General features: G+C 54.5%; 1 protein-coding gene across 5 annotated transcripts in view; it reads right to left on the bottom strand.

Annotated features, from left to right (window-relative positions):
• Nucleotides 1-3,181: 3,181 nt before the first annotated feature.
• The window catches only part of LLGL2 (LLGL scribble cell polarity complex component 2), a 39,156-nt gene continuing 19,618 nt past the window's right edge, over nt 3,182-22,719 (bottom strand). For 2 of the 5 annotated variants that reach the window (XM_081272369.1, XM_081272368.1), the window contains exons 3-26: nt 20,009-20,106; nt 18,257-18,338; nt 17,512-17,627; nt 16,968-17,126; nt 13,609-13,771; nt 13,323-13,455; nt 12,989-13,043; nt 12,280-12,434; nt 8,999-9,216; nt 8,795-8,862; nt 8,502-8,655; nt 8,311-8,415; nt 7,686-7,978; nt 7,446-7,596; nt 6,900-7,050; nt 6,116-6,232; nt 5,844-6,010; nt 5,190-5,454; nt 4,835-4,994; nt 4,553-4,581; nt 4,305-4,352; nt 4,069-4,111; nt 3,919-3,980; nt 3,182-3,702 (exon numbers count right to left, since the gene is read on the bottom strand). In XM_081272369.1, the coding sequence (XP_081128495.1) occupies nt 3,695-3,702; nt 3,919-3,980; nt 4,069-4,111; nt 4,305-4,352; nt 4,553-4,581; nt 4,835-4,994; nt 5,190-5,454; nt 5,844-6,010; nt 6,116-6,232; nt 6,900-7,050; nt 7,446-7,596; nt 7,686-7,978; nt 8,311-8,415; nt 8,502-8,655; nt 8,795-8,862; nt 8,999-9,216; nt 12,280-12,434; nt 12,989-13,043; nt 13,323-13,455; nt 13,609-13,771; nt 16,968-17,126; nt 17,512-17,627; nt 18,257-18,338; nt 20,009-20,106 (3,000 nt within the window). In that variant the 3' untranslated portion in view covers nt 3,182-3,694. Of the gene's footprint in view, nt 3,703-3,918; nt 3,981-4,068; nt 4,112-4,304; nt 4,353-4,552; nt 4,582-4,834; nt 4,995-5,189; nt 5,455-5,843; nt 6,011-6,115; nt 6,233-6,899; nt 7,051-7,445; nt 7,597-7,685; nt 7,979-8,310; nt 8,416-8,501; nt 8,673-8,794; nt 8,863-8,998; nt 9,217-12,279; nt 12,435-12,988; nt 13,044-13,322; nt 13,456-13,608; nt 13,772-16,967; nt 17,127-17,511; nt 17,628-18,256; nt 18,407-20,008; nt 20,107-22,719 lie in introns of those variants that run through there. The other 3 variants (XM_081272371.1, XM_081272370.1, XM_081272372.1) reach the window with 3 other exon arrangements.

Genomic DNA, 22,719 nt, shown 5'->3' with positions numbered 1-22,719 from the left:
AAAAAGAAAAGTGGTACCAACACTCTGAAACAAAATCCCAATGCCTTAAATTCATCCTTCTATGGGAAAAAAAGCAGACTTCCCTCCTCTTAGAGACACTATGATCCTTTGAGACCTGTCTTTTTTCATCTTTGGGGGTCTTCCTCTAGGACACAGGGTGGGGTGTCTGCTTCTTGATGGCTACATTGTAGTTCAACCCAGTCAGGCAGGATTCCCGAGGTCACCGGAAGTTCCCTGGGACATAGCAGCTGCTGCAAGAGCAGGTTCTGGGGCCCCAAGATGGAGCCAGCTGAGTTGTTGAGCCAAGGCCCAGGACCTGCCCCCTCAGGGACTCCTGTGTCCCACTGACCCATCTTGCTCTGGCTTCTGTTCACCAGCAGCACCACCTAGTCCTGGAGCAGGGGAGGGAACATTCCAGACTGCAGCACTTTCCCTTAAATGCCTGCCTGACTTCTGTTTCTGCATATCTCCTTGAAGGAGCCCCAGAGGCAGCAGAGCAGTCTCATTCAGTACGCCCCGGGGGCCACTCAGCCCAGAGGCCTGGTTAAGCAGAGTTGAAGTGACTCATCCAGTGCTGTGTGCATCTCCAGGAGTCAGCTGTCCCCGCAGACCACAAGCTCATGGGTAACAGCTGTGTCTGGAGACAGCTCTAAGCTGCACCCCTCATCATCAATGCTGCCAGGTAAACGGGCAGTGGTATTCAGAGAGCTTGAATCTCCCACACAAAGCAGAATGTGGGGTGAGCGAGGTATTTATTTACACAATGGTTCACTGCGCAACATTGAGAACCCTCTACAACCACAAGCAACGTGGATAATCTCAAAAATGCTGAGTGAAAGTAGCTGTGCATGAAAGAGTATCTGCTGCGTGATTCCATTTATTGATAGTGCAAAAGCAGGCAGTGTGATTGAGAGTTTGCCCTGGGATGTGGGGGATGCTGTTTAGCACGGGGGAGTGTGTCAAGCTGTGCTCCTTTGACTTCTGCACTACCAGCACCTATTTTATAAAGATAATTCAGGGCTGGGCACAGTGGTGCACGTCTGTAATCCCAGCTACTCAGGAGGCTGAGGCAGGAGGACTGTAAATTGAAGGCCAACCTAGGCAACTTAGAGACCCTGTCTCAAAGTAAGTAACTAAAAGGGTTGGGGTGTAGCTCAGTGGCAGGGCACCCTGAGTTTAATCATCAGTACTGCAAAAACCAATCTAGGAAACAAACCAGAAAGAGCTCGCTCACTGCTCTGCCCTGGGCAAACATGAATAATTGCAAAAAGCTAGCACTTTAGGGCTTATAATACACCAGGCACTGTTCTAAGTGCTTTACTATGAAGTCATTGTATCCTTTTTTTTTTTTTTTTTTTTTTGAGAGAGAGAGAGAGAGAAAGAAAGAATTTTTTAATATTTATTTTTTAATTTCCGGTGGACACAACATCTTTGTATGTGGTGCTGAGGATCGAACCCAGGCCGCACGCATGCCAGGCGAGCGCGCTACCACTTGAGCCACATCCCCAGCCCCAAGTCATTGTATCCTTGAAAGCACACTGGTAGGTTCTATAAAGATGCCCATTTATGGAGGAGACCACTGAGACACGCAGCCAGTCAGTGTCAGAGATAGACCGCCAACCCAGGCAGTCTGGCTCCAAAGGCCCAGCTGGAGAATGGGTGTGAGGTGCTGGCATCAGCCACAAAGCTCTGGTAGCTAGCTATGTGACCCTATTACAATGTGTCCTGTTCTTAGAGCAGAACAGAGAGCTATGTCCCCCTTCAATCTTCTACCTGCTTGGTGAGGTTAGGTGACCGCCTCTCTTCCTGTTGACTCAGGCCAGGACTTGGATCACTCAAGGATCGACCTGGGTAATCTTTCTTCTTTTTTTTTTTTTTAAATTTTTCTTTCTTTCTTTTTCTTGCTGGAGATGGAACCCAGGGCATCATGCATGATAGGCACACATGCCACCACTGAACTACATCCCCAGCCCTCCCTCACACTGGGAACTCCTCCGGCGGCTGTTCTGAGCTCTCTGTGACTCCATTCCCCACGTCTTCCCTTGGGGAGCCAAATCCTTCTCTGCTGGCCTCACCCACTATTCACTTACTCTGACCTCCTTGGCTTGGGTATTTACGAGGAGCTAGGTGCTGTGTGTTCTTACAGGCTCTCATTTAGTCTTTACAACCTTCTGAGGCAGGTCCTTCTATTATCCCCCATTTTATATATAAATTAAGGCACACGAGGTCATCTGCCCAAGGTCACAGGGCCAGTCACAGACCAAGCCAGTGTTCAAGAGCTGGATCTGCCAAACTTCAAAGTGAACACCAAGCCTCCCACCTGTTTGGATGCCTGACCCTCAAATCTAAGTTGAGAACCCTGAATCCAGTTTCCTATGGTACATCTCCATGACCTCTGGAGCCAGCACCTCCCATCTGCTGGCTTCTCCACAAGGCAGCGACACTTGTCGACTTTTCAATGCCTCAATTTGCTCCCTATCACCTCTCCTGTGGACTGCTAAAGGACCCCTGACTCCTCTCCCTGTGCCAGCCTAGCTTCCTCCAATTCGCTTGCTAGAGGACCAGCTGCTTCTGTTTGCTCATGCCCGGCAACAGAAACCATTCACCTCACATCCCAGAGTGAGGATGCCTTAGAACTGAAAGAAACCTGCCCATGTCAGCCAGCACTTGAGCGCACTGGGTACTTAGGCAAGGCTCCAGTTAGTGAGCGCGGAGGTAAGCCTGTTTTTAAAGTCTTCCTGGTATTTGCAGGGGTGTGTGTTTTCTTTTTTCGAGACAGGGTCTTATTACATTGCCCAGGCTGGCCTTGAATTCCTCGGCTGACACAATTCTCCTGCTCCAGACTCTTGAGTAGGTAGAACTACAGGTGCTACCATCAAGCTAGGCTCGTTTTCAGCCTCCTATTTGATCTAATCAGGCAGACAGTCGTCAAATGGAAGCACTGGCTCTCCGCTCTGATCCACAGTGCTTATGTTATCACGGTTTTCTTCAATTCTTGGTGTCTAGGCAGGAAACTGTCTCTTGACATTTGTTCTTTAAGCTAACTAGAAAAAACAAACTGTACCACCTCTTAAATTCACAGCCAAAGCCCTGTACCTCTCCACAGGGGGTGGGGGTGTCCTGTTCTCCAGGTGGGACAGACAGACTTTGGATGGTTCACACTCGCTGTTTATTCCCAAAGAATGAGCACTCAGTTATGTTCAGATACAAACAAGCATGGTGGGCTCAGATTCAAATGCTTAAAAAGCTGGTTCTTTGAGGCTTCCAAGGCTGGGAAGAGACCCGGGGCGAGGCCAGGTCTGCTGAGACTTCCCATTTATTTGGACAATTGAAGTCAAGTTCTCGGACCAGTCCAGTCAAGAGGTAATAAGGTGTTTATTAAAAACTCTGTTTCACCCAAAGGCAGTTAAGATTTATAATTTAAAACCCAACCCACTACAAAAGGGGGGGGGGCAGAGGAATAAAAACTGTGCAACATTGATAAAAGGACTGAGACAGACAAGGCCAGGAGGGGCTGCCCCAGGAGTGGGGTCTCTCCTCCTGCAAGGCCAGGAGCAGCAGCAGGGTGGAGACCAGGGGCACTCGAAGCCCATGGCCTGGCCCAGTGTATGGGGCCTCTCCAGCAGGAGCAGCTCCGCCCACTGAGGGTCCTCAGTAGTGTGTGTTCATCTTGCACCTTGGTCACCTGTCCTGTTCACTCCGCTGTGGATGGACATGGGAGGAAAGCAGCTCATGATCATCCTGGGCAGGACAGTCACCCACTCTGAGCCTAAGCAGTTGTTTTCCAGGACATCCAGGGGATGTGTCAGGGCTAGGATGGCCCCAAAGGCCTATCAACCCTGGGGAAGGGGCCCAGCACTCTTCCTCTGATCCCTCCCCAGGAAGTACACCCTCCCAAGCAGTGCCCTGAGTCCCTACCTCCCCCATTGCCGAGGCTGCATCCCACAGCCATTCGGTGAGACCGCCAATTGCCACAGCTCCTGCAGCAGCAAACACAGGGAGTCACCACCCACAGGCCCCTCCACCCTCAGTGCTCTCCGCCCTCTCTCCAAGAGCCTGGGGACTTACCCTCGGTCCCCCTCCAGTGTGCTCTGGATTTCCTTCAGGACTCCTGCAGGGCAGTGAGGCCTGGTGAGGCCAGCAGGGGCTGGGCCAGCTAGCAGCCTCTCCCCGCTTTGCCCATCTTGCCCACCTCAGGGAAACAGCCCTCAGTTTCACCCTGGCCCTTCAGGCCTCACCCAGTATCCAGGAACACCCTTCCCCTCCCTCCTGCCAGCCCCCTGACTCCCCCCACCCTGACTCACGCTCATCATTGAGCAGTGCGTGCTCCATCACCGGGCTGGGTTTCTTCTCTGGAAGGCAGAGGCAGGTGAGGTGGACCCTACCCTGGGTCCTTCTCTGCCTGGCTCTCCTCTTAACAATGGTACACTTCCTATTCCCAGCACCAAATCTCCTTGCTCACCTGGGGCTCCATCCCTCCCTCCCCGCCCCAGTCTGACCAGGTGTGGCCCAGGTGTTCCCCCAGGTGGTGGCCCCAAGAGGCCTGACTTACCCTCTCCATCACTTTGGCTCCCTGAGTTCCTGTGGGGGGAGAGACAGTGAGGGCCAGGAGCCTCTAAGCTCCTTACTCTGGCCCTGAAAGCCTTGGTCCCGTGAAGACTGCGTGGCATCAACTGGCCTGGCCTGCCACAGTACCAGGTCAGAGAAGAACAGAGCCAACAGAGCCCTTCCCTGAACTGGTGACTTGCAAGGGAGGAAGGGGGCCTCTGACTAGTCAGCAGAGGGGAGGCAGGGGGGGAGAGGCCATGCAAAGGTCTTCTGCCCTCCTCCTCACCTGGTTTGGCCCAAGGACTTGTCCGGGCCAGGGCCATTGCCATTGCTGGGGCGGCTGTGGTGCTTGGTTCTGGCAGATTCCACCAGACACCGGGGCTCGACCAGCCATTTGGTGGAAAGAGAAAAGCGCTCAAACTCTGAGGGTGAGATCAGGTAGAAACCTGGAGAGCAGAAAAGAAATCTGACAGATAAGGCGAGGCCAGGGCTCCAGGGCTGAGGCTGTGGGAGAGCTTCCCCGCAGGGGAAATTAGGAGACAGAACCTCCCTCTCTGCTCTTCACCAGGAGCCAGCCGGCCTTGCTGCTGTTCCCTCTCCAGCCCTCAGCAGTGCCGAGGAGCCCCCATCCACCTGCACACCTTGGCCATATTTGGTGAAGACACAGGAGGCAATGCCGCTGACGTCCTCCCGGCGAATGCAGCTGTATCGCACCTGGGGCTTGAGCAGGGGCAGTGAGACCACCTGGATGTCACCCAGGTTGGTGAGGACCGCCAGATGGTGCTCCCCATAATCCTCGGCCCGACAGCTGCTGAAGTGGGCCACGCCAACCCGTCGGACCCTGGAGCCCTCCAGGGCAGTCAGCTTCAGTTTCAGCTTGGCACTCACCTTGGGCAGCGTGAACACCTGGGGCACAGGGCAGTGCTCATGCTGTGGCTATACCATAGCTCTCTTGCCCTGCCCTCAGCAGATGCTCCCCACCCTATCTCAGTGCCCACCCTGCACCCAGCTCTTAACACACAGTCACTGCACTGGACTGGGAGGACAGGAGGCTGCCGACCTCCACGTCTGGTGGTCTTCCTTCCCACAGACTCAGGTGCTGCCTCAGTGTCCCTGCCTGAGCCTGGGGTCCAGAGACCCCATATAAGACCACTCCCCTTCTTTCCTGTGCCTTTGTCACCTACGACTAACTCCAAATAAAACTTTGTGCCCCAGCTTTCACGACTTGTGCCCAGGTGCTGAGCCCCAAAGAGGTCCCAGGAATTCCTGAGGGATCCTGCTGCCACAAGTGGTACCTTAAATTGTTCCTCTGACACCACAAGCAGCTGGTGGCTTCCCTGCATGTCTGGGCTTTTTGACAGGTCATGGGCCACTTCCAGGGGCTCAGGAAGGGGTATGCTGTGCCCGTCGAGCACCAGGATACCCACAACAGGTGCTCGGTGCATCAGTTGGATCTCCTTGGCTATAGAAAAGAGGAGGAGGCCCTATGGTGGGTGGCCAGGCTGGAGATACCACCTCACCCAGCCCAGGCAGATCAAGCACCCTGTACTCCCCAGTCAGCACTCACCCTGTTCCGCCCGCACTGGCTCATCCATTCTCCGATCAGCCGGGGGCACACGCAGGGAGAAGGCATAGACAGTACCTCCATTGGTGCCAGCCCACAGTGAAGGGCAGTGGCGGGAGCCTACCAAGAGGAAAAGGTTTGCATATCTAGCCTCTGGCTCTGGGAGTCGGGCAGGAACAGGCAAGCTGGGCTTCTGTCCCGTCCTGATCGTTAGATACCACGTGACTCCAAAGTCCAGTAAGCAAACTTTAAAGAGGTTTTCTCCTCTTCAAAATGGACATGCTGTAGGCCCTGCCCACCTCCCAGGAAAAGATGGGAATGTCCCTCTGACAACTGCATGGCGCCCGCACATGGATGGTCCCAAATCCATGACAGCTCAGCCCTAGCTGTGATGTGGCCGAGGATGCTCCCACCCCTCAGAGGAGAAGGCCAGATAGTGGACATTTCCACCTGCCTATCAGGTACCAGCAGGCACCATGTCATCTTAACCCTCAGAGATGCTCCAGAAAAAAAGACAGCATCCTCCATTCCACAGAGAGGGAAGCTGAGGCCAGAAAGGTTAAACGATGTGTCCAAGGCTCTATTTCTAGAGCGCGGTGGAGCCTGGATATGAAGCCAGGGCAACTCAACTTGGGAGCCCAGGTAGGGGAGGGAAAAGGCAGATGGGGCCTCTGATCTCCCCTGCTCACAATGGGAACCCCTCAGAAGTCCCAGACAGGCAGCGGCTCTCATGTGGTCTCACGCCAGGGGTGTCCCTCAACCCCCCAACTTCAGGCAGGCCACTCACTGTCCCTCAGGTAAGTGTCGGCAAAGTAGAGGGTCCGGACAAAGCCTGTGAAGGAGTCTTCAGCTGAGCGGGCTTCAATCTTGCGCTGCACAGGTGCCAACTCCATGTTCTGCAGCCCCATCCGCTCGGGCTTGGTGTTTGCTGCCTGCATCTGCAGTGACGTGGGTGGTCCTGAGAGAGAGGTCTGTTTCCCCACCCCAGGGGCACTGCCAATCCTCCCAGAAAGGCTGGAAGGCTGGCCATAGCCATGTCCAAGCAGACCTTGTACAAGTGGGAGGTGCCTTGGAGGGAGCTTGCCTGGCCTCCCAGCACATTGTAGGGAAAGGAGCAGAATAATAAGAAAACTAATTTTTGCTGGGGACTCACCTCCAAGGTAAGCATTATAATCTTTTGTGCTTGGGGAAGCTGAGGCACAAAAGCAGTGTGACATACTGGCAGTCACAGTTAGTGGGGTGAGAACCTAGGTGGCCTGGATTCAGGGCCTCGTGGTCCAGGTGATGGCTGCCCTGGGCTTGGCCAGGGCTCAAGGGCAGTCTTAGGCCTCACCTCTCCTGGGGGGCCAGCTGGCCGCCGTTTCCGGCTAGACACTCTGCTGCGGCGCATCCGGCGGAATGACTGACGCAGGGACTTCTTGAGGGACTTTACACGGGACAGTGGGCCCTCCAGGGCTAGTTGGTCACTGGGGTGGAGGGTACACCTGGGGGACATAAGGTCATCAGTGCTGCCAGGGTGCAGGGTCCTCCGAAGGCCTTAGTCCCAGACCCCAGCCCCAGCCATCACACTCACTTGACAAAGACCTGCCGCCGCTGCTGGTGGTCAAAGAGGCCAAAGCCGTGGCTGGTGCCAAAGGCCACAAGCCGCCACTCAGAGTGCAGGGCCAAGGAGGTGACCACAGCTGGGGGCTGGCATTGTACCAACACAAAGGGCTGAAAGCCGGGCTCGAAGTACACGGGCCCTGAGCGGGCGGCCAGGCGCTCATGTCCCTTCCAGCGGTAGCCCTCCTGGTCCTGCAGCAGGTCGGCCTCCACCTCCTCCACAGCGTGCTCTGCCGCCTCGTCGTTCAGCTCCAGCACGAGCACCTGGGTGGGGGCAGATGTGCTCAGCAAGACCCCAGCATCAAAGGGCAGCAAAGGATCAGGACTCAGGTCCAGGCTCAGCCTCTGCCTAGCTTCCACCCTTTGTTCTGATTTTAGGAGAAGAGGGAAACAACCAACCTTCCTCTATGGGATCGAGGAACCTTCTAGAGGCCTTTCTCTATTGGATTGAGAAACCTCCATCCCATGGGAGAAGCACAGAGAATGTGCACTCCTGGTGACACCTGCGGGTGGGTGCTTGGAGGCTGGTTCCTGTCCCTGCTGCCCAGAGTCACCCCACCGTTCCTCCACAATCCCTGTCCTGCCCAGCCTGCTACCTGCCCTGCCGTGCCTGCCACAGCCAGGTAGCCACTGTATTTGCAGAGGAAAATCTTCTGGATGCCCAGCCGGGGGTCATCACTGTAGGGGTCAAAGGAGCCCACCTGATGAGGGAGAGGAGACCTGTGAGCAGCCAGGGCCAGCCCTATCCTCCCTACCCCACCTCCAGCTTCCAGGTTCCTGGCTTCACCTTACGGAGTGGAGGCCACTCATCTTCGCCCTGGGCATTGAGGTTCTCGCTAGGGTCCGTTTCAGTGAGGAACACCCGCGCGGTGCTGAGTTTGTACAGCAATCGCAAGCAGACACCAGAGGCATCCCAGAACCGTACAGTGCCGTCCTCGTGCCTGTGGGCAGAGCCCACCTGTCCCCCGTGAGAGTGATGCCGGCTGGGGTGCCGTGTCTGGCACACACTCCTCAGGGCGGTGCCCTTACCCACCTTGCCCCTCCCCAGGGAGGAGGAAAAGTAGCATCAGAGTCACTTACCCTGTGAGCAGCAGGTCCCTCTGGGGTGGGGGTGGGGCCAGGCTGGTGCCACCATTGATGGGCCACTCCTGGAGAAAGAAACCAAGAAGTCCAGGTCTGCTTGGCCCCAAGACGGGCAAGGCTAGGTGGGGCTGGGCTGGGGCAGCGGCTGGGGCTGGGCAGGGGCAGGGGCTGGGCAGGGGCAGGGGCCAGGGCTGGACCTACCATGGTGGAAAACTGAGCATTCTGCCTGCTGCCCGCGGCAATGATGTGCTCCCACAGCTTCAGAGGGATGTTGGAGACGTGGTGGGAGCAGGTGATGGCGGAGCAGTGCAGGGAGGCCAGGTAGGGTGGCTGGACAGATGGCCAGCCTGCTGTCCGCAGGTCGATCACCACCAACTCCTCTTCGGCCAGCACCACAAGGGCATAGGGGTCATCAAAGGCTAGGGTACAGGCCAAGGGTCAGGGCCCAGGAGCAAGCAGTTTGCCCCGGCCTGGCCCTGCAGAAAGAACTACAGCGCTGGAGCCTGGAATCTGCAGGTGCAGAGAGCCCTTGTTCTTGGCTACAAGAACAAAATCTTTCACCTCAGGGAGGCAGCAGGTGTGGGGAAGCAGCCTGCCTGTGTCTGCGCTGCGGAGAGCTAACTGGCCCAAAGCTCACAGGGAGGGACACACCTGGCTGGAACCTGGGCTCCAGCCAAGGCTGAAAAGGTAGAGTCCCTGCCAGGAACGGAGCCCGCCCAGCCCTCTTCCCTGGTTCCTGCTCTCCCTATTCAGGCCACCAGCTGCGGCTGGGACATGCCCATTGACGCTGTCCCTGCAGCAGCAGTGAGCAGGCCTTTAGCACCCCAGCTGCCCATGGTGCATTGCCTTACTGCACACAACACCCTCTATCAGGCCCGACTCCAGCTGCCACTCAATAAACACGTCCTGAAAACTGGCTTCCGGGAGCCCCCCTTCCTAGGCCAGGCTGATCTTGCCAGGCTCCCACCTTATCCATATGGAGAAACTGCTGCCAGCTCAGAGCAGCGGCCTGGCTGAGTGCTTCTGCACATTCTGGAAGCCTCATCTGGCTGCACATCTGTCACAGATGGACATTTTCTGCTCCGAGGGCTTCCCTGCATTAGCACCCCATCCCAGTGTCGCTGTCTGGCAGAGCCCATCCTGTCTCCCTCCACTTGCTCCCCTCCAGTTCTCTCCAATCAGGATTTTGTCCCCAGCAGAGAGCTTTCCTCTTGGTTGCCACGTGACCAGGTGTGCATCTTCCCCCCAGCTGGGGCCCTCTTTTGCCTTTCTGCAGGTGCAGCATGCCGCCCACCCTCATCTCCCAGGTCTCCTGCCTCTCTGACCAGCGCTCAGCTTCCTTCACTAGATTCCACCAATCTCCGAGTTCCTACTATCTTCAGCATGCGCCAGGGCAGGTTTCCTCATGGCTGCTTTCATCTGTTGTCCCCTGCGCTACTGGACAGCCTCACCTGCCCCAGGCTTTTCAGAGCTCTGCATGGGTAACTCCAGAGCTTTCTTCTTTCCCAGGTCTCTGGTCAACATCTCCTCAAACTCGATTCCATTCAAGAAAGCCTGTTCCTCCCTATACCTTCTCCAATCTTCCTGAGACTCGAGCCAACACCCCTTCCCATCCTGATCCTGTCTTTCCTCCATGTACCTCCACCTAGACAAGGGATTGACAAATCACAGCACAAGGGCCAGAGCTGGTCCACTGCCTGTTTCTGTAGGATGACGCACTGTGTATGCACTGCCCATGGCTGCACTTGCTCTACAATGCAGGACTGAGGACAGGGGGCAGGGACATCATTTGTTACCCAGTCCTTCACGGGTCTGGGCCAAGGTCAAGGCTGACTGTTGGAATACTCCAAACCCAGCCATGTCCTGTGCCCCCATCCCAACCTGAGCTTCAGCACCCACCCTTGGTTCCCACCTCCACCCCATGGGAAGTTCCCATACAGATCCTTTCCGAACAGAGGCTAGACTATGGCACCTTTGCTTGGGGCTCTCACCTCTAGTTTTACAATCTGGCACTGTCCCTGTCTGGAGTCACCTCCCTCCCTCTGTCCACATCTCACTTGAGCAAGCAAAGAGCTTCCTGACTTCAAGTCTCTCATCCCAGGTCCCTGTGGGGCCTACCTTGCCCTCTAAGTTCATTCCAGGGGTGGCCTTGTTGGCCACCCTGCCGAAATCAGCACGGTCACCTGCTCCCTGCCCCTGCCCCCTCACCTGGCTTTGCTTTTTTCTTGCCTCTGATGTTATTATCAGTTTTTTCCCTATTTCCCCACACTTGAGTAAGCCCTACCAGAGCAGGGACTTTGCTCCTGGGATAGGGCCTGGCGGGTGGTGGCTGCTTACTAAATAAGAAAGTCTGCCCGGCAAAGGCCCATGGCAGAGGAATCGCACAAGAGACTCAGGGTGCCCACACCCTGCCTGAGGGGAGTAGTTCTGATCATGCACTCAACCCAGGCCACTGGGTCCGATTTGGTGACATAGATGGACAATCAGAGGAGCATGGCCAGCCCTAGAAGGCTCTGGCTTTGCTTTGTTTTGCATTGCTGGGATTGAACCCAGGGGTACTGAGCCATCCCCCACTTTTTTTCTGATCTTGAGATAGAATCTCATTAAGTCACAGGCCAGCCTCGACTGTATGATTCCTGCTGCCTCAGCCTCTAGAGCAGCTGGGGTCACAGGCGTGCGCCACTGTGCCCAGCACACCATCGGTTTTCAGTGTAGGGCTCAGTGAGTTTCTCTTGGGAGGATCCTCTGCTGGGGATCAGAAGATCCAGTCAGCCAAGGTAAGCAGGGGGAGGCCACAGCCCAGTAGATCCCAGGCTCTGTCCCCACATGGCACTGACTGGTTTGAGGAAGGCAGCTCTGGAGCCCTGCTCTCAGCATCAAGTAAGAGGAGGAAGGAGGGGCCAGGAAAAAAGGAAAAGCAGGCTTAGGTCTCTTCTGTGATGGGGACACCAGGGCTGGGTGGGTCACTCACTAGTGGAGGAGGCCCACCCTCCTGGAGAGCTCTTAGAGGCCTCCTCGCAGGTGTCAACATCAGCCCATGCTGGTCTTGCTTGTCACACATTTATGAGGCTGACTCAGAGCTGGCCCCACACAGCTGCCTCCCGCCCCACCCAGAAGGCAGGCTTCACTGTGTCTCAGCCCGGACCTTCTTCCTAAGCTTGGTGGACAGTAAATCTAACAAGGCGGATCTGTCCTCACTGGGCTAAGTCCCTCAGAGCCTGGGAAGGGCAAAGAAAGTTCAGGGCAGGCAGGAGGTGTGACCTGGTGAGGATGGAGCTCCAGGCTGTGAACGCAGTTGGGAGGACACAGGGAGGGAGAGAATGGAGTGACATGCCACTGGCCTTGGTGACATTTTGTAGCACTAAGAAGGATCCAGGAGGATGGCTGTTTCGGCATGCCTGTGTAGGACCCTCCCCTTTATTTATGTGCCTACCCAGCACCTCCCACGCCTCACCCTCTGCCCTCTCTTGACGCTTGCCTACCGGCTGCAGGGTCCACCTCTGCCAAGACGGTGAAGTCAATGACCCGGGAAGTGAAGTCGAAGGCTACCTGCTGGCCATTGTGGATCACTGAGATGCAGTGGCGGTCCCCGTAGCTGGCACGTGGCATGCCGCCCTGGAAGATGGTGAAGGGCAACCTGCGGGTATAAGGGGAAGCTGGGCTGGGCTCCGCACCACGCAGGCAGCCTGGAGCTGGGTCTGTGGTATGGCTTTCCAGAGCACAGAGAAGTGGCCAGCCTTTATGGTAGAGCCTGGGGTGGGGTCCCATGCTGGGAGGTAGGCCAGTCTCAGGGTGACTGGAGGGGGCAAGGCTAGACCCCAACCTCATGCCCACTGCAGCAGCCCAGGAGAACCTGGGGCCAGGCAGGATAGGCAGCTTCCAGCTGAGTCCCTCCCTGCCTCTACCTCAGGCCTTCCTGCATCGTTCTTTCTGAAGAAACAGGCTCTGTGACTAGAAGGGTCTGTGACCTGCTTACTGAGACCATCTCTCTGGGAGGGTGGAAGGAAGGTGTACGGATAGATTTTGCAGCCCCTGAGAGGCATGGGTGGAGAGCCTGCCCTTCCCTGCCTACCTAGCACCCAAGACACACCTGCAGTTGTTCCCTAGGACCATCTCCCCAAGTAGTCCTGAAGCCTCTCTAGCCCTGAAGGGAGTCTCTGGGAGACAGAGAAGACAGAGCACCATACCTACCCCTGCCTGGTGGTCAGCCAGAAGATTTTGGTAATTGCTTTGCAAGGAAAGGGACCTAAAAGAAAAGTGGTCAGCTGGAACAAGCATATGCCGGTTCCTACCGGCACAGATTGCTCATGTGCAAGGACACCTCACACCCAAACCCTCATGTGGATCTGGGCTGGGGAGTCTCATTGAGCAGTTCCTAGAGACAGCCTCAGTGGGCATCCAAAGTCTGTGTGGCTTTGGATCAAGCCCCGAGTCTCTCTGGGCCCAGGTTTTGCTTCTGTGAACAGGGTACCCCATGTCTGAATTCAGTAGACTAAAGGGACTCCTCAGACCAGGAGGCACTGACCGTAAGGCATGGAGCTGCGCAGGGGCTCAGGTTGCTGGGCCTTACTGGATACAGGCCACTGGCAATGGCTGCCATCAGAGTGGCAAGTGACAATGAGGCGGCCATCCCGCTGCCAAGTGACATTCTCCAGTTGCTTTAGAGGGGGAGAGGGAGAGAGAGAGCAGTGGGTGGGACTGGGGCAGTGTTAGCAAGGTCTGATCCTCCCCCCTGCCGCCCAGCAGCTGCACTGCCAAGTGGGGGCTGGGGAGAGCCACGAGGTATCCACCTGTGTCGGGGCACCACCTACCTGGTTACTGAGGAAGTGACGGAGTACACGGCTGCCCTGCAGGTCCCAGATGACAACAAGGCCTCGGCTGTAGCCGATCAGGACCTGGCTGGGGTCTCGAGGGTGCTCCTGCAGAGCCTCCACCATCTCAAACACTCGCCGGTGGCGGGCCTCTTCTGGCAACCTGGAGAGGGCAGCGCAGTCAGCCCACAGCAACAGTGGCAGCCCGTGTGCCATCACGGAAAGGTGGCCAGGACACACTGATTTAAAAAATAAATAAAACCCCAAGAATGCCACCACAGGTGGTGTAACCATAAAGAAAGGCAAGGAAGTGATTTCTGGAAGTCAACCTGGAGGAGGGATGGATCACTCTTAAGAATCATGCAACCACACGGTCATATTTAGGGCATTTCTACAAGGAGGTGGTATTTCACAAGAAAGAAATTTTTATTTTATTATTTTTTTTAAGAGAGGGGGGGAGAGAGAGAGAATTTTTAATATTTATTTTTTAGTTATCGGTGGACACAACATCTTTGTATGTGGTGCTGAAGGTCGAACCCGGGTCGCACGCATGCCTGACGAGCGCACTACCGCTTGAGCCACATCCCCAGCCCAAGAAAGAAATTTTAAAGATCAACAAAACTCTATATTACTTGGCCCAGCCCTAGAACTGACTTCTCTTCCTCTTCTGGCTCTGGAATGCTGACGTGACTCTGGAGATACTGAGGCCTACAGAGAACCATGAGGCAGCAGACATGAGACTGAGACCCAACACCAAGAAGTCAAATGGGAGCCTGGACCCTGAAGGCACCCCTATACTGCAAATCAAACCAAACCAAACCTCTCAGCTTTCTCATACCCTATGCTGTAAGCAATGGCTTCTGTGGAAACAGAATTAGCACTGGGAGTGGGACTTGAAGGGTCACTTGCACTTATCTGTAAAGTTTTGATTTTTGAAGTGGATTCCAACACGAAGTATTACTTTGTGTGTGTGAGCACGCACACGTGTACACATGCTCTAGGGACTGAAGACACAGACTCTTGCATGTGAGGCACAGGCTCTACCAATGAGCTACACCTGGTCCTGGTAAATTACTTATTAAAAAAAAAAAAATCTCTTAAAGAATCACACTGGGGCTGGGGATGTGGCTCAAGCGGTAGTGCGCTCGCCTGGCATGCGTGCGGCCCGGGTTCGATCCTCAGCACCACATACAAAACAAAGATGTTGTGTCCGCCAAAAACTAAAAAATAAATATTAAAAATTCTCTCTCTCCCCCTCTCTCTTAAAAAAAAAAAAAAAAAAAGAATCACACCATCTTGGAAAACACACTGAAGCATCTGGAAGAACAACAGAAGGAAGCTGCATGGCTGGACGGCGGCTGCTGCACATCCCGGTGACTGTGCTCCACATCATGCCCACTGGCATGTGACTTCATGCCACCTAAGGCACGCTATTACTTAAACACTGGAATAACCCCATACACATAATTTTGCATACTATTTTTCCCCTCATCCAATGAGACACGGCTGTTCTCTCGTGTGTTTGAACATCATTCAAGGCTTTTTTTGGGGACTGGGGATTGAACTTAGGGGCACTTGACCACTGAGCCACATCCCCAGCTCTATTTTGTATTTTATTTAGGGACAGGGTCTTATTGAGTTGTTTAGTGCCTCGCCATTGCTGAGGCTAGCTTTGAACTCACGAGATTCTCTTGTCTCAGCCTCCCGAGCCGCTGGGATTACAGGCATGCGCCTGGCCGCAAGGCCTTCTTACTGAAGGCAAATGATGTCTTTACAGAGCTGAAGGCTGCTGCATAATCAGATAGCGCCCAACCACCCCACCTCTCACCACTGAAAGAAGTTCTGGAATGGTCATTGCCACACCTCTGTCTTTCTTTTTTTCTTTTTTTTTTTTTTTTTTAAATATTTTTAGTTATAGGGCTGGGTTTGTGGTAGAGTGCTCACCTAGCACTCGTGAGGCACTGGGTTCGATCCTCAGCACCACATAAATATAAACTAAAGATACTGTGTCCACCTAAAGCTAAAAAACAAATATAAAAAAAAAATTTAGTTGTAGATGGACACAATGCATTTATCTATATATCTATTTATTTATTTATTTATGGTGCTGAGAATATCTGCTATCCTATCTGCTAAGTGAGAAAGGCACTGGAGTTTGTACACAGAGGGACCCAGCCCCATGAGCTACCTACCAATGTGTAGCTCATTGGTAGAGCCTGTGCCTCACATGCAAGAGGCTGTGCCTGCAGTCCCTAGAGCTGCAGCCCCAGCCCCACCTGTGTCTTTTGTACATATTTCCCCTCAGGATAGTGACATGCTCAGAGTCACAGTCACCAGAGCTGGCCACTTTAAAAGCCTAGGTAAGTGTGGTCAAAGTGAAGGCCAAAGGAGGATTTAGACTGGAGGCAGCCTCTCTGCATTAGGCCCCTCCTTGCCTCCCCTCAGATCAGCTAAGGGGTGGGGGCAGGGCAGGGCTGGGCTCTGAGGGTCACTTGCTGAGGAGCAGGTTCTCCCACCAAGGTGCCCACAGATGGCACCCAAGCTGGGCCCCGGTTGTGCCCTCCTGGTGTCCTGCAAACTGCTCTACCCTGACCTCAGGCACACTGCCCCAGCCCTACCTACCCTGCTGAGTGAGAAAGGCACTGGGGTTTGTACACAGAGGGACCCAGCCCCATGCAGGAATCCTCCCAACCCTGCCCTGGCCAGATGGAACCTGCTTCAGTGTCACTCAGGGATGTGGCGAGTCCAGGCTGCCAGCTATGTGCTCTAAGCCTGGCCTAGAGCCCTCTAGGACCAGGGCCCCTGTCCCCTGGGACTGCAGAACATTCTGTCACTAGCAACCTAGCCCCCAGCAAGCCCAGGCAGGCTCCGTGGTCTCACTTTGAGCCTGCCTCCCTCTGCTGCCATGTGGTCCTGGAGCAGCAGAGCACCGGCCACCTCAACAAACCTACAGGCTTTTCAGCCATGGAACCTGCACCAGTGGAAGCTCAGCACGTGCCCCAAACATAAGGCACAGCAGGAGCTGGCCCAGTGGAGCAGGGTTTGGGTCCCAGCTACCCTACTGCACAGCTCCCAGATTTTGAGACATACAATCTCAGGGAAAGGACACTGGACTGAGTTGGTAACTTCACACCAGCATTTTGGGCCTCACTTTCTTCACCTTTAAATTAGGTGACAGGTTACTTCCAAGATCCCTGTTAGGGCTACGATGCTGACATAAGGGGTGAGAGATTCTCAATTTGGGGGATAGGTAGAGAGTTGAGGGTTTCCCTTCCTGTCCCCAAAGACTTTCCAGGAGGAAATAAACTCTTGAGACATATCTGGGGACCAAAGGGATAAGGCCATGTCCAGTGGCTTACCGCTGCAGCACAGCCTCTGAGCTGATGGTCTGGTCCTCCAGGGCGCGGAAGCCTGGCAGCTGCACCACAAACACGTTGCCACTCTCGGTGCCCAGGTAGAGCAGCTCTCGGGAGGAATGAGGCAGGACGACAGTGATCTGTGTGGCACTGGGAGCAGCCCTGCCAATGTGGACAGCTGCCTGTGAGTTGGCTGCTGCGGAGGCAGGAGGGACCCAGAGGATAGGGTCCTTAACAGCCCATGGAAGATAGGCCCCTCATGGTCTTTAACGGTTCAGAGCATCTCAACCAGGAAAACCATATTAGTTACTTTCTGCCAAAGTGGGAAACAGATGGTAGAGCGCTTGGGCTGGGACCCTCCTGCATGACAAGGCAAGGGTGTAGGTGGAGGCTGCGAACCCACCCACTGCACTGGAGGACCTGAGCATGGGTACGCAGCAGCCAGGCACTGCCATGCAGATAACAGAGCCCTCAAAGGACAAGCCCGCCTCAGAGCTGGGTGTGAGGAGTAGGCTGGGCAGGGAGGGGAAGGGGCCATCCTCCATACCCTGGGGGGCCACGCAAGGTGAAGCTCTCATCCTCCTGAAGCTCTGACACACCACCTTTGACCTTCAGGCTCCACAGGTGCAGGCTGTTGTCATCTAGCAGGGTGACCAGCTGGCACTGGGAAGGGAATGCATGTGGGGACAGGAGTGAACCCAGGGCTGCTTAACCACTGAGCCACATCCCCAGCAGCACTCCCCACCCCCCCCCCTTTTTTTTTTTTGAGTACTGGGGATTGAACTCAGGGGCACTTGACCACTGAGCCACACCCCCAGCCCTATTTTGTTTTGTTTAGAAACAGGGTCTCACAGAGTTGCTCGGTGCCTTGCTTTTGCTGAGGCTGGTTTTGAACTCGTGATCCTTCTGCCTCAGCCTCTCAAGCTGCTAGGATTATAGCACCATCATGCCCAGCTGCCCCCATTCCCTTGAGTCAGAGTCTCACAAAGTTGCTGAAGCTTTGAACTTGCGATCCTCCTGCCTCAGCCTCCCGAGTTGCTGGGATTACAGGCATGTGACATCCTACCCAGCTGGGCCAGTTGTTTCAAAGAAGCCCAGGACCAAAAACCCCCAGCTACTCTCAGAGTGGCCTGAAAGCCTTCAGCTAAGAAAAGGGAGGTGGTCTCATGTTTTCCCAGCAGCCTCAAACTCCGACCCATTCCTCCCTCCACACGCCACTCTTTCAGGAAGATGTAAGGGTATAAGGGCAGGTTGAGGGCCCTCAGCCCTCCCCTTCCTGAGTCAGCCCTTACCTGGCCAGGCAGGAAGTGGATCTGCATCACAGCATTGTTCTCCCGGTGCAGCCCCATGAACTCCACCCCTGGGGCACCGTAGCTAGGAGAAGGCTCAGGAAAACCTTTGAAAGCTGGACCAGCCCTTGCCAGCCTGGAGCTGCAGGCTCTCTGGCCCAGGAGGCAAGGAGTACAAACGGAGAGAAGGGCTCCCCCTCCCTCCAGACATCAGTTCCCAGGTGCAGGCACCTGGGGTGAGGGCAGGCAGCAGTGGCCCTGGTCTAGGAACCTCAGCCAGTGACCTGATCTCTGAAGAAGAGTTTTCCCAGCCAGGTGTGTGGGGGACAACTCTGTAGAAAGATGGAGCCCATCTTGGTAACTCTTAGGCTGCCCCCCCCCCTACAACAGGCCCTTCAGCCAGCACCTGGTAGCACCTTCGAGAAAACATAGGCACCACTGCAGGCCTACCCCCAGCAGTTTTGGCCTGCGTCTTGCACCAGGACTGGTAACCAGGATATATGGCTGTGGCCTGGCAATGATTAACTGTGGAGAAGGCTGGAGTCGCAGCACCTGTGCCCCTGTGCTGTGTGTATGCCAGCCCAGCCCTCCTGGGGACTCTGCACCCTCCAGCTGCCCCAATGCTCTGACGGAGGAGCAAAGGCCTACCTACATGAGGTGCCAGCTGAGCTACTCAAGGCAGTCCCCATCTCCCAACTGCCCTAGGCCCCATCCTAGTTCATCTGGAAATGTAGGTCAGATAGTGATGGGGGCCCCAGATGCATGGCCTAGGCCATGCCTGCCGAGGAAAAGTCTCAGGGGCAATCTTTCTTCCTGAAACTTGTGGACTTGGCCTCCAAAATAACCAGAGCCCCCAGTTAACCAAAGCTGAGGCTTTGGGTAAAAAACCACCCCACTGGATGACAACCAGCCTCAGCCAGTGGAGGATGTCCCTGCCAAGCAGGATCCATTATGCTCTCCAGAAGAGGTGCTGCCCCTCACTGAGGGCTTTCCCTCCCTGTGACTTCTGCTTTTTACCAAGGAAAAAGGTAAACAAACAAAACCACTTCCAGGAGGTCACCTGCCCCCACTCACTGCACTCAGGGCAACTACCAAGCAGGAACATGGGACTAGAAGAGTCACCTGTAATTTTTTTTTGGTAGGGGAGCAGGTAGCCTAGAGGAAAGCAGGGGAAGAAAGGCCAGGACTCCTTGAAAGGGTTGGGCCTTTGGAGAGACCCCCCAAAAAAAACCCCACCATTGTAGCCTGGGCCAGGTACTAGGAAGGCAGGCACCCACCAGGCTCTGGTCCCGACACTGGTGTCAGGCCCTGCTCTCTGGGGCCCTAGCCCTCAACATAGCCCTTGTAAAGCAGGCCTCTGAGACCCACACCCTGTCAAGGCAGAAGGAAGGACACTGGGGCCAGGCTTCTCTCCTCCCAGCGTGGTGCCTGGTTGCACAGAGGCTCACTCACCCAGTAGGGCTCCATTCTTGAAATATCCAGCTGTGGGTGAGAAAGGGAACCAAGGAACAAGAGGAGACTAAACAAACCCATCCCTCCCCAGTTTCAATCCTAGAAGGACACACAACAGCTCACCATACCCAGTCCTCTCACCCCTCCAACAATTATACCCCATCCCCCCGGAAAATCACGTTCAAAACCAGATCAGGAACATCTTGCTCTTATCCCAATAGCCCATGGGTTAGGAGAGAGAAGAAAAATCTCAAATCTCACTCCCCCCACTTGCTGGTGGGAGCTGGGCACTGGAAAGGATACAGCTTGACAGCTCCGGAGCGGGTGCCGATGGCCAGTATGCGTAGGGAAGGGCTGTAGCCAAGAGCACTGGGCTGGTGTGGGAAGCCATGCTCCACGGTCTGCAATAAGAGGCATGAAGACCAAACATGTTCAGTGTCCTTGTGTCCCCTCTGCCTTGCCATGGCTGGGGCTAGTGATAGATAGGTGGAGCCACAGCCCAGAGTCAGCCCAACAGGAAGGAGAGGCCTGGGCCCTTTCACACCCCTCCCATCCACGCCCCACCTCTGCGGCCCATTTCTGATCCTGACCATTACTGCATGCTATTATTCCTGGCACCATGCTGGCCACCTAACACTCCATAAGACCCCCAACTCCACCTGTGCACCCTGGTTGTTGACAGGCCTACCCCACCCTCCTGCGGTAGGGTGTGGAGTGGCACCATGGAGACATCAGTCCCTCAAGAAAGAAGTCTAGTGGTGCTACAGCTCCAGGTCCACCCCATACCCTGAGAGCATCCTGGTGTCCCTGCCCGAGTCTGGACTGTCCAAGGCCCCCTCTGCCTCCAGCTTGCTGCCTCAAATCAAGGGCCCTCGTTGTCACAGTTCTTCTCAACCACCTTTCCAGAGAGGCAACTTCTGGAGCATGGTTGCAGGTACATGCTTTTGTTCATTTCTTATTACAGAAGTAACATACACTGTAGAAATGTTGGAATGTATTAAAAAAACAAGAATTACCCTTTGATCCCCCAATCAGAAGTAGTCCTTGCTAACTTGGGAAGTATATCCTTTGAGTCTTTTCTGTGCTTGTGACTGTACACGTGTGTACATTTACTTAATTGTTTTGTGGTACTAGGAATTGAACCAGGGTACTGAAACACTGAGCCATATCCTCAGCCCTTTTTGTTTTGAGACAGGGCCTCGTTAAGTTGCTGAGGCTGACTTTGAACTTGGGATCCTCCTGCCTCAGCCTCCCAACTTGCTGGGATTACAGGCATGCACCACTGCACCTAGCTTAGCTTATTTTTAATGAGGTTTTATTCTGCTTTTTTGTTTTTTTGGCAGTATTGGGGAAGAACCCTGGGCCTTGCATGTGCTACCACTGAGCCACACCTCAGCCTGTGTAGTTTATTTTTTTTATTTTTATTTTTTTAATATTTATTTTTTAGTTATAATTGAACACAATATCTCTATTTTATTTATTTATGTGGTGCTGAGTTGGACCCAGGGCCTCTCACGTGGGAGGCGAGCGCTCTACCGCTGAGCCACCACCCAGCCCCAAACCCATGTAGTTTAATAATGCAGAGGCATGATCCCAATCACACTACAGATACACCCAGGCACGTGTAGCTTTGTCGCCTGGTTGGTAAATGCTGGAAAGCGACTTTTCAACAGCTGGAGAATACTCTCAAGGTGGAGCTGCCTCACTACCTGAGCTTCTGGTACAGCTAGTCTGTTTCTAGAGCTTCTGCAGTTGCCAACTGCACTGACCATGGTTCTGTCTGCAACCCTCGGCATTTCGGGAGGCAGCTGCCTCAGGTAAAAAGGCAGGTTGAAAAGGTTTGAAGGTGAACATCAGGCTTCAGATGGACAAACGGCCTGGGGGAAGGTTCTTGGTGCTGCTTCTTAATCAGCTACTCCCAACCCCCAGGGGACACAGACACTGCTAAGGGCTTGGAGTAGAGCACAGCCTTGCCAACCAGTGAGTTTGCAGACTGCTTTTAACCAAGGAAATTGCCAAGCCCCAAACGCTGCAGCAACAAGAGGGCCTCCCCAGCCATCCTGAGCAGCTCTGTCAGGCCCCTGAGCATCAGGCCTAATAGCTTGGCACTCAAAGGCTGCCTGCCTCTGCCAGTCCAGGTCAGGCCAGTCCAATACTGTGGTTCACTAGAGGAGGCCCAGGCCAGGGTCAGGCCTGAAGGAAAGCCCCAAGACCTGCTGGGATTTCTGGAGCTAGAAGCCCCCATCCCCACCCCCACCCCCATTTTTCTTTGTGGTGCTGGGGATTGAACCCAGGGCTTGTGCATGTGAAGCAAGCAATGTACAACTGAGAAGGGGCCCTGAGGAGGGGGAAGAGTCTGTATAGCAAATGGATATACCTGGATGGGACAGCCAGGAGGGCATAAAGGACCCTGCAGGAGCCTCTAAGCCAGTCTAGGTCCCAGTTCAGTTATGTAAAAAATGCAGGCCCTGGAAAAGCCCTGGGTAGATAGCCGAGTATCTGGAATGTAAACATTTCCCTGAAAAGGAGGGCAGGGAACAGATAGGCTGTGTGGGACAAGTTCCCCTGGGGGCCCTGCCAGGCCTCAGGCAGCCACAGGTTGCAGGGGCCTCAGGAAGCCAGCTGCCAGAGATAGGAGTAGGTTCCTGAGAAGGCGCCATTTTTCCCATCACAGCCAGCAGCAGTTCAGGGTAAAGCCTGTGGAATTTGGAATCTGGAAGACTCTGGGGGAAATATCCTCCAGAGCTTGGTGGACAGTAGCAGGCCCCCCACCCTTGGCTGCCAGAGCAGCAGCCAGGAGCCAGAGGAGTTACAGAGCTCTTGCAATGCAGCTAGTGCCCCCAAGAAGTTGTCTTTTAAACTTTCCTGTATTTCAATCAATTTAAATATAAGAATGGATGTTCAATTCAGTTATTGGAAAACTCTGAGTATTTTTTTAAAATATTATTTTAGTTGTAGTTGGACACAATACCTTTATTTTATTTATTTATTTTTATGTGGTGCTGAGAATCGAG

The sequence above is a fragment of the Spermophilus citellus genome (genome assembly GCF_964194105.1).
Source record: "Spermophilus citellus genome assembly, chromosome: 17".
Taxonomy (NCBI): domain Eukaryota; kingdom Metazoa; phylum Chordata; class Mammalia; order Rodentia; family Sciuridae; genus Spermophilus; species Spermophilus citellus.
This window is presented reverse-complemented; position numbering and strand designations above follow the sequence as displayed.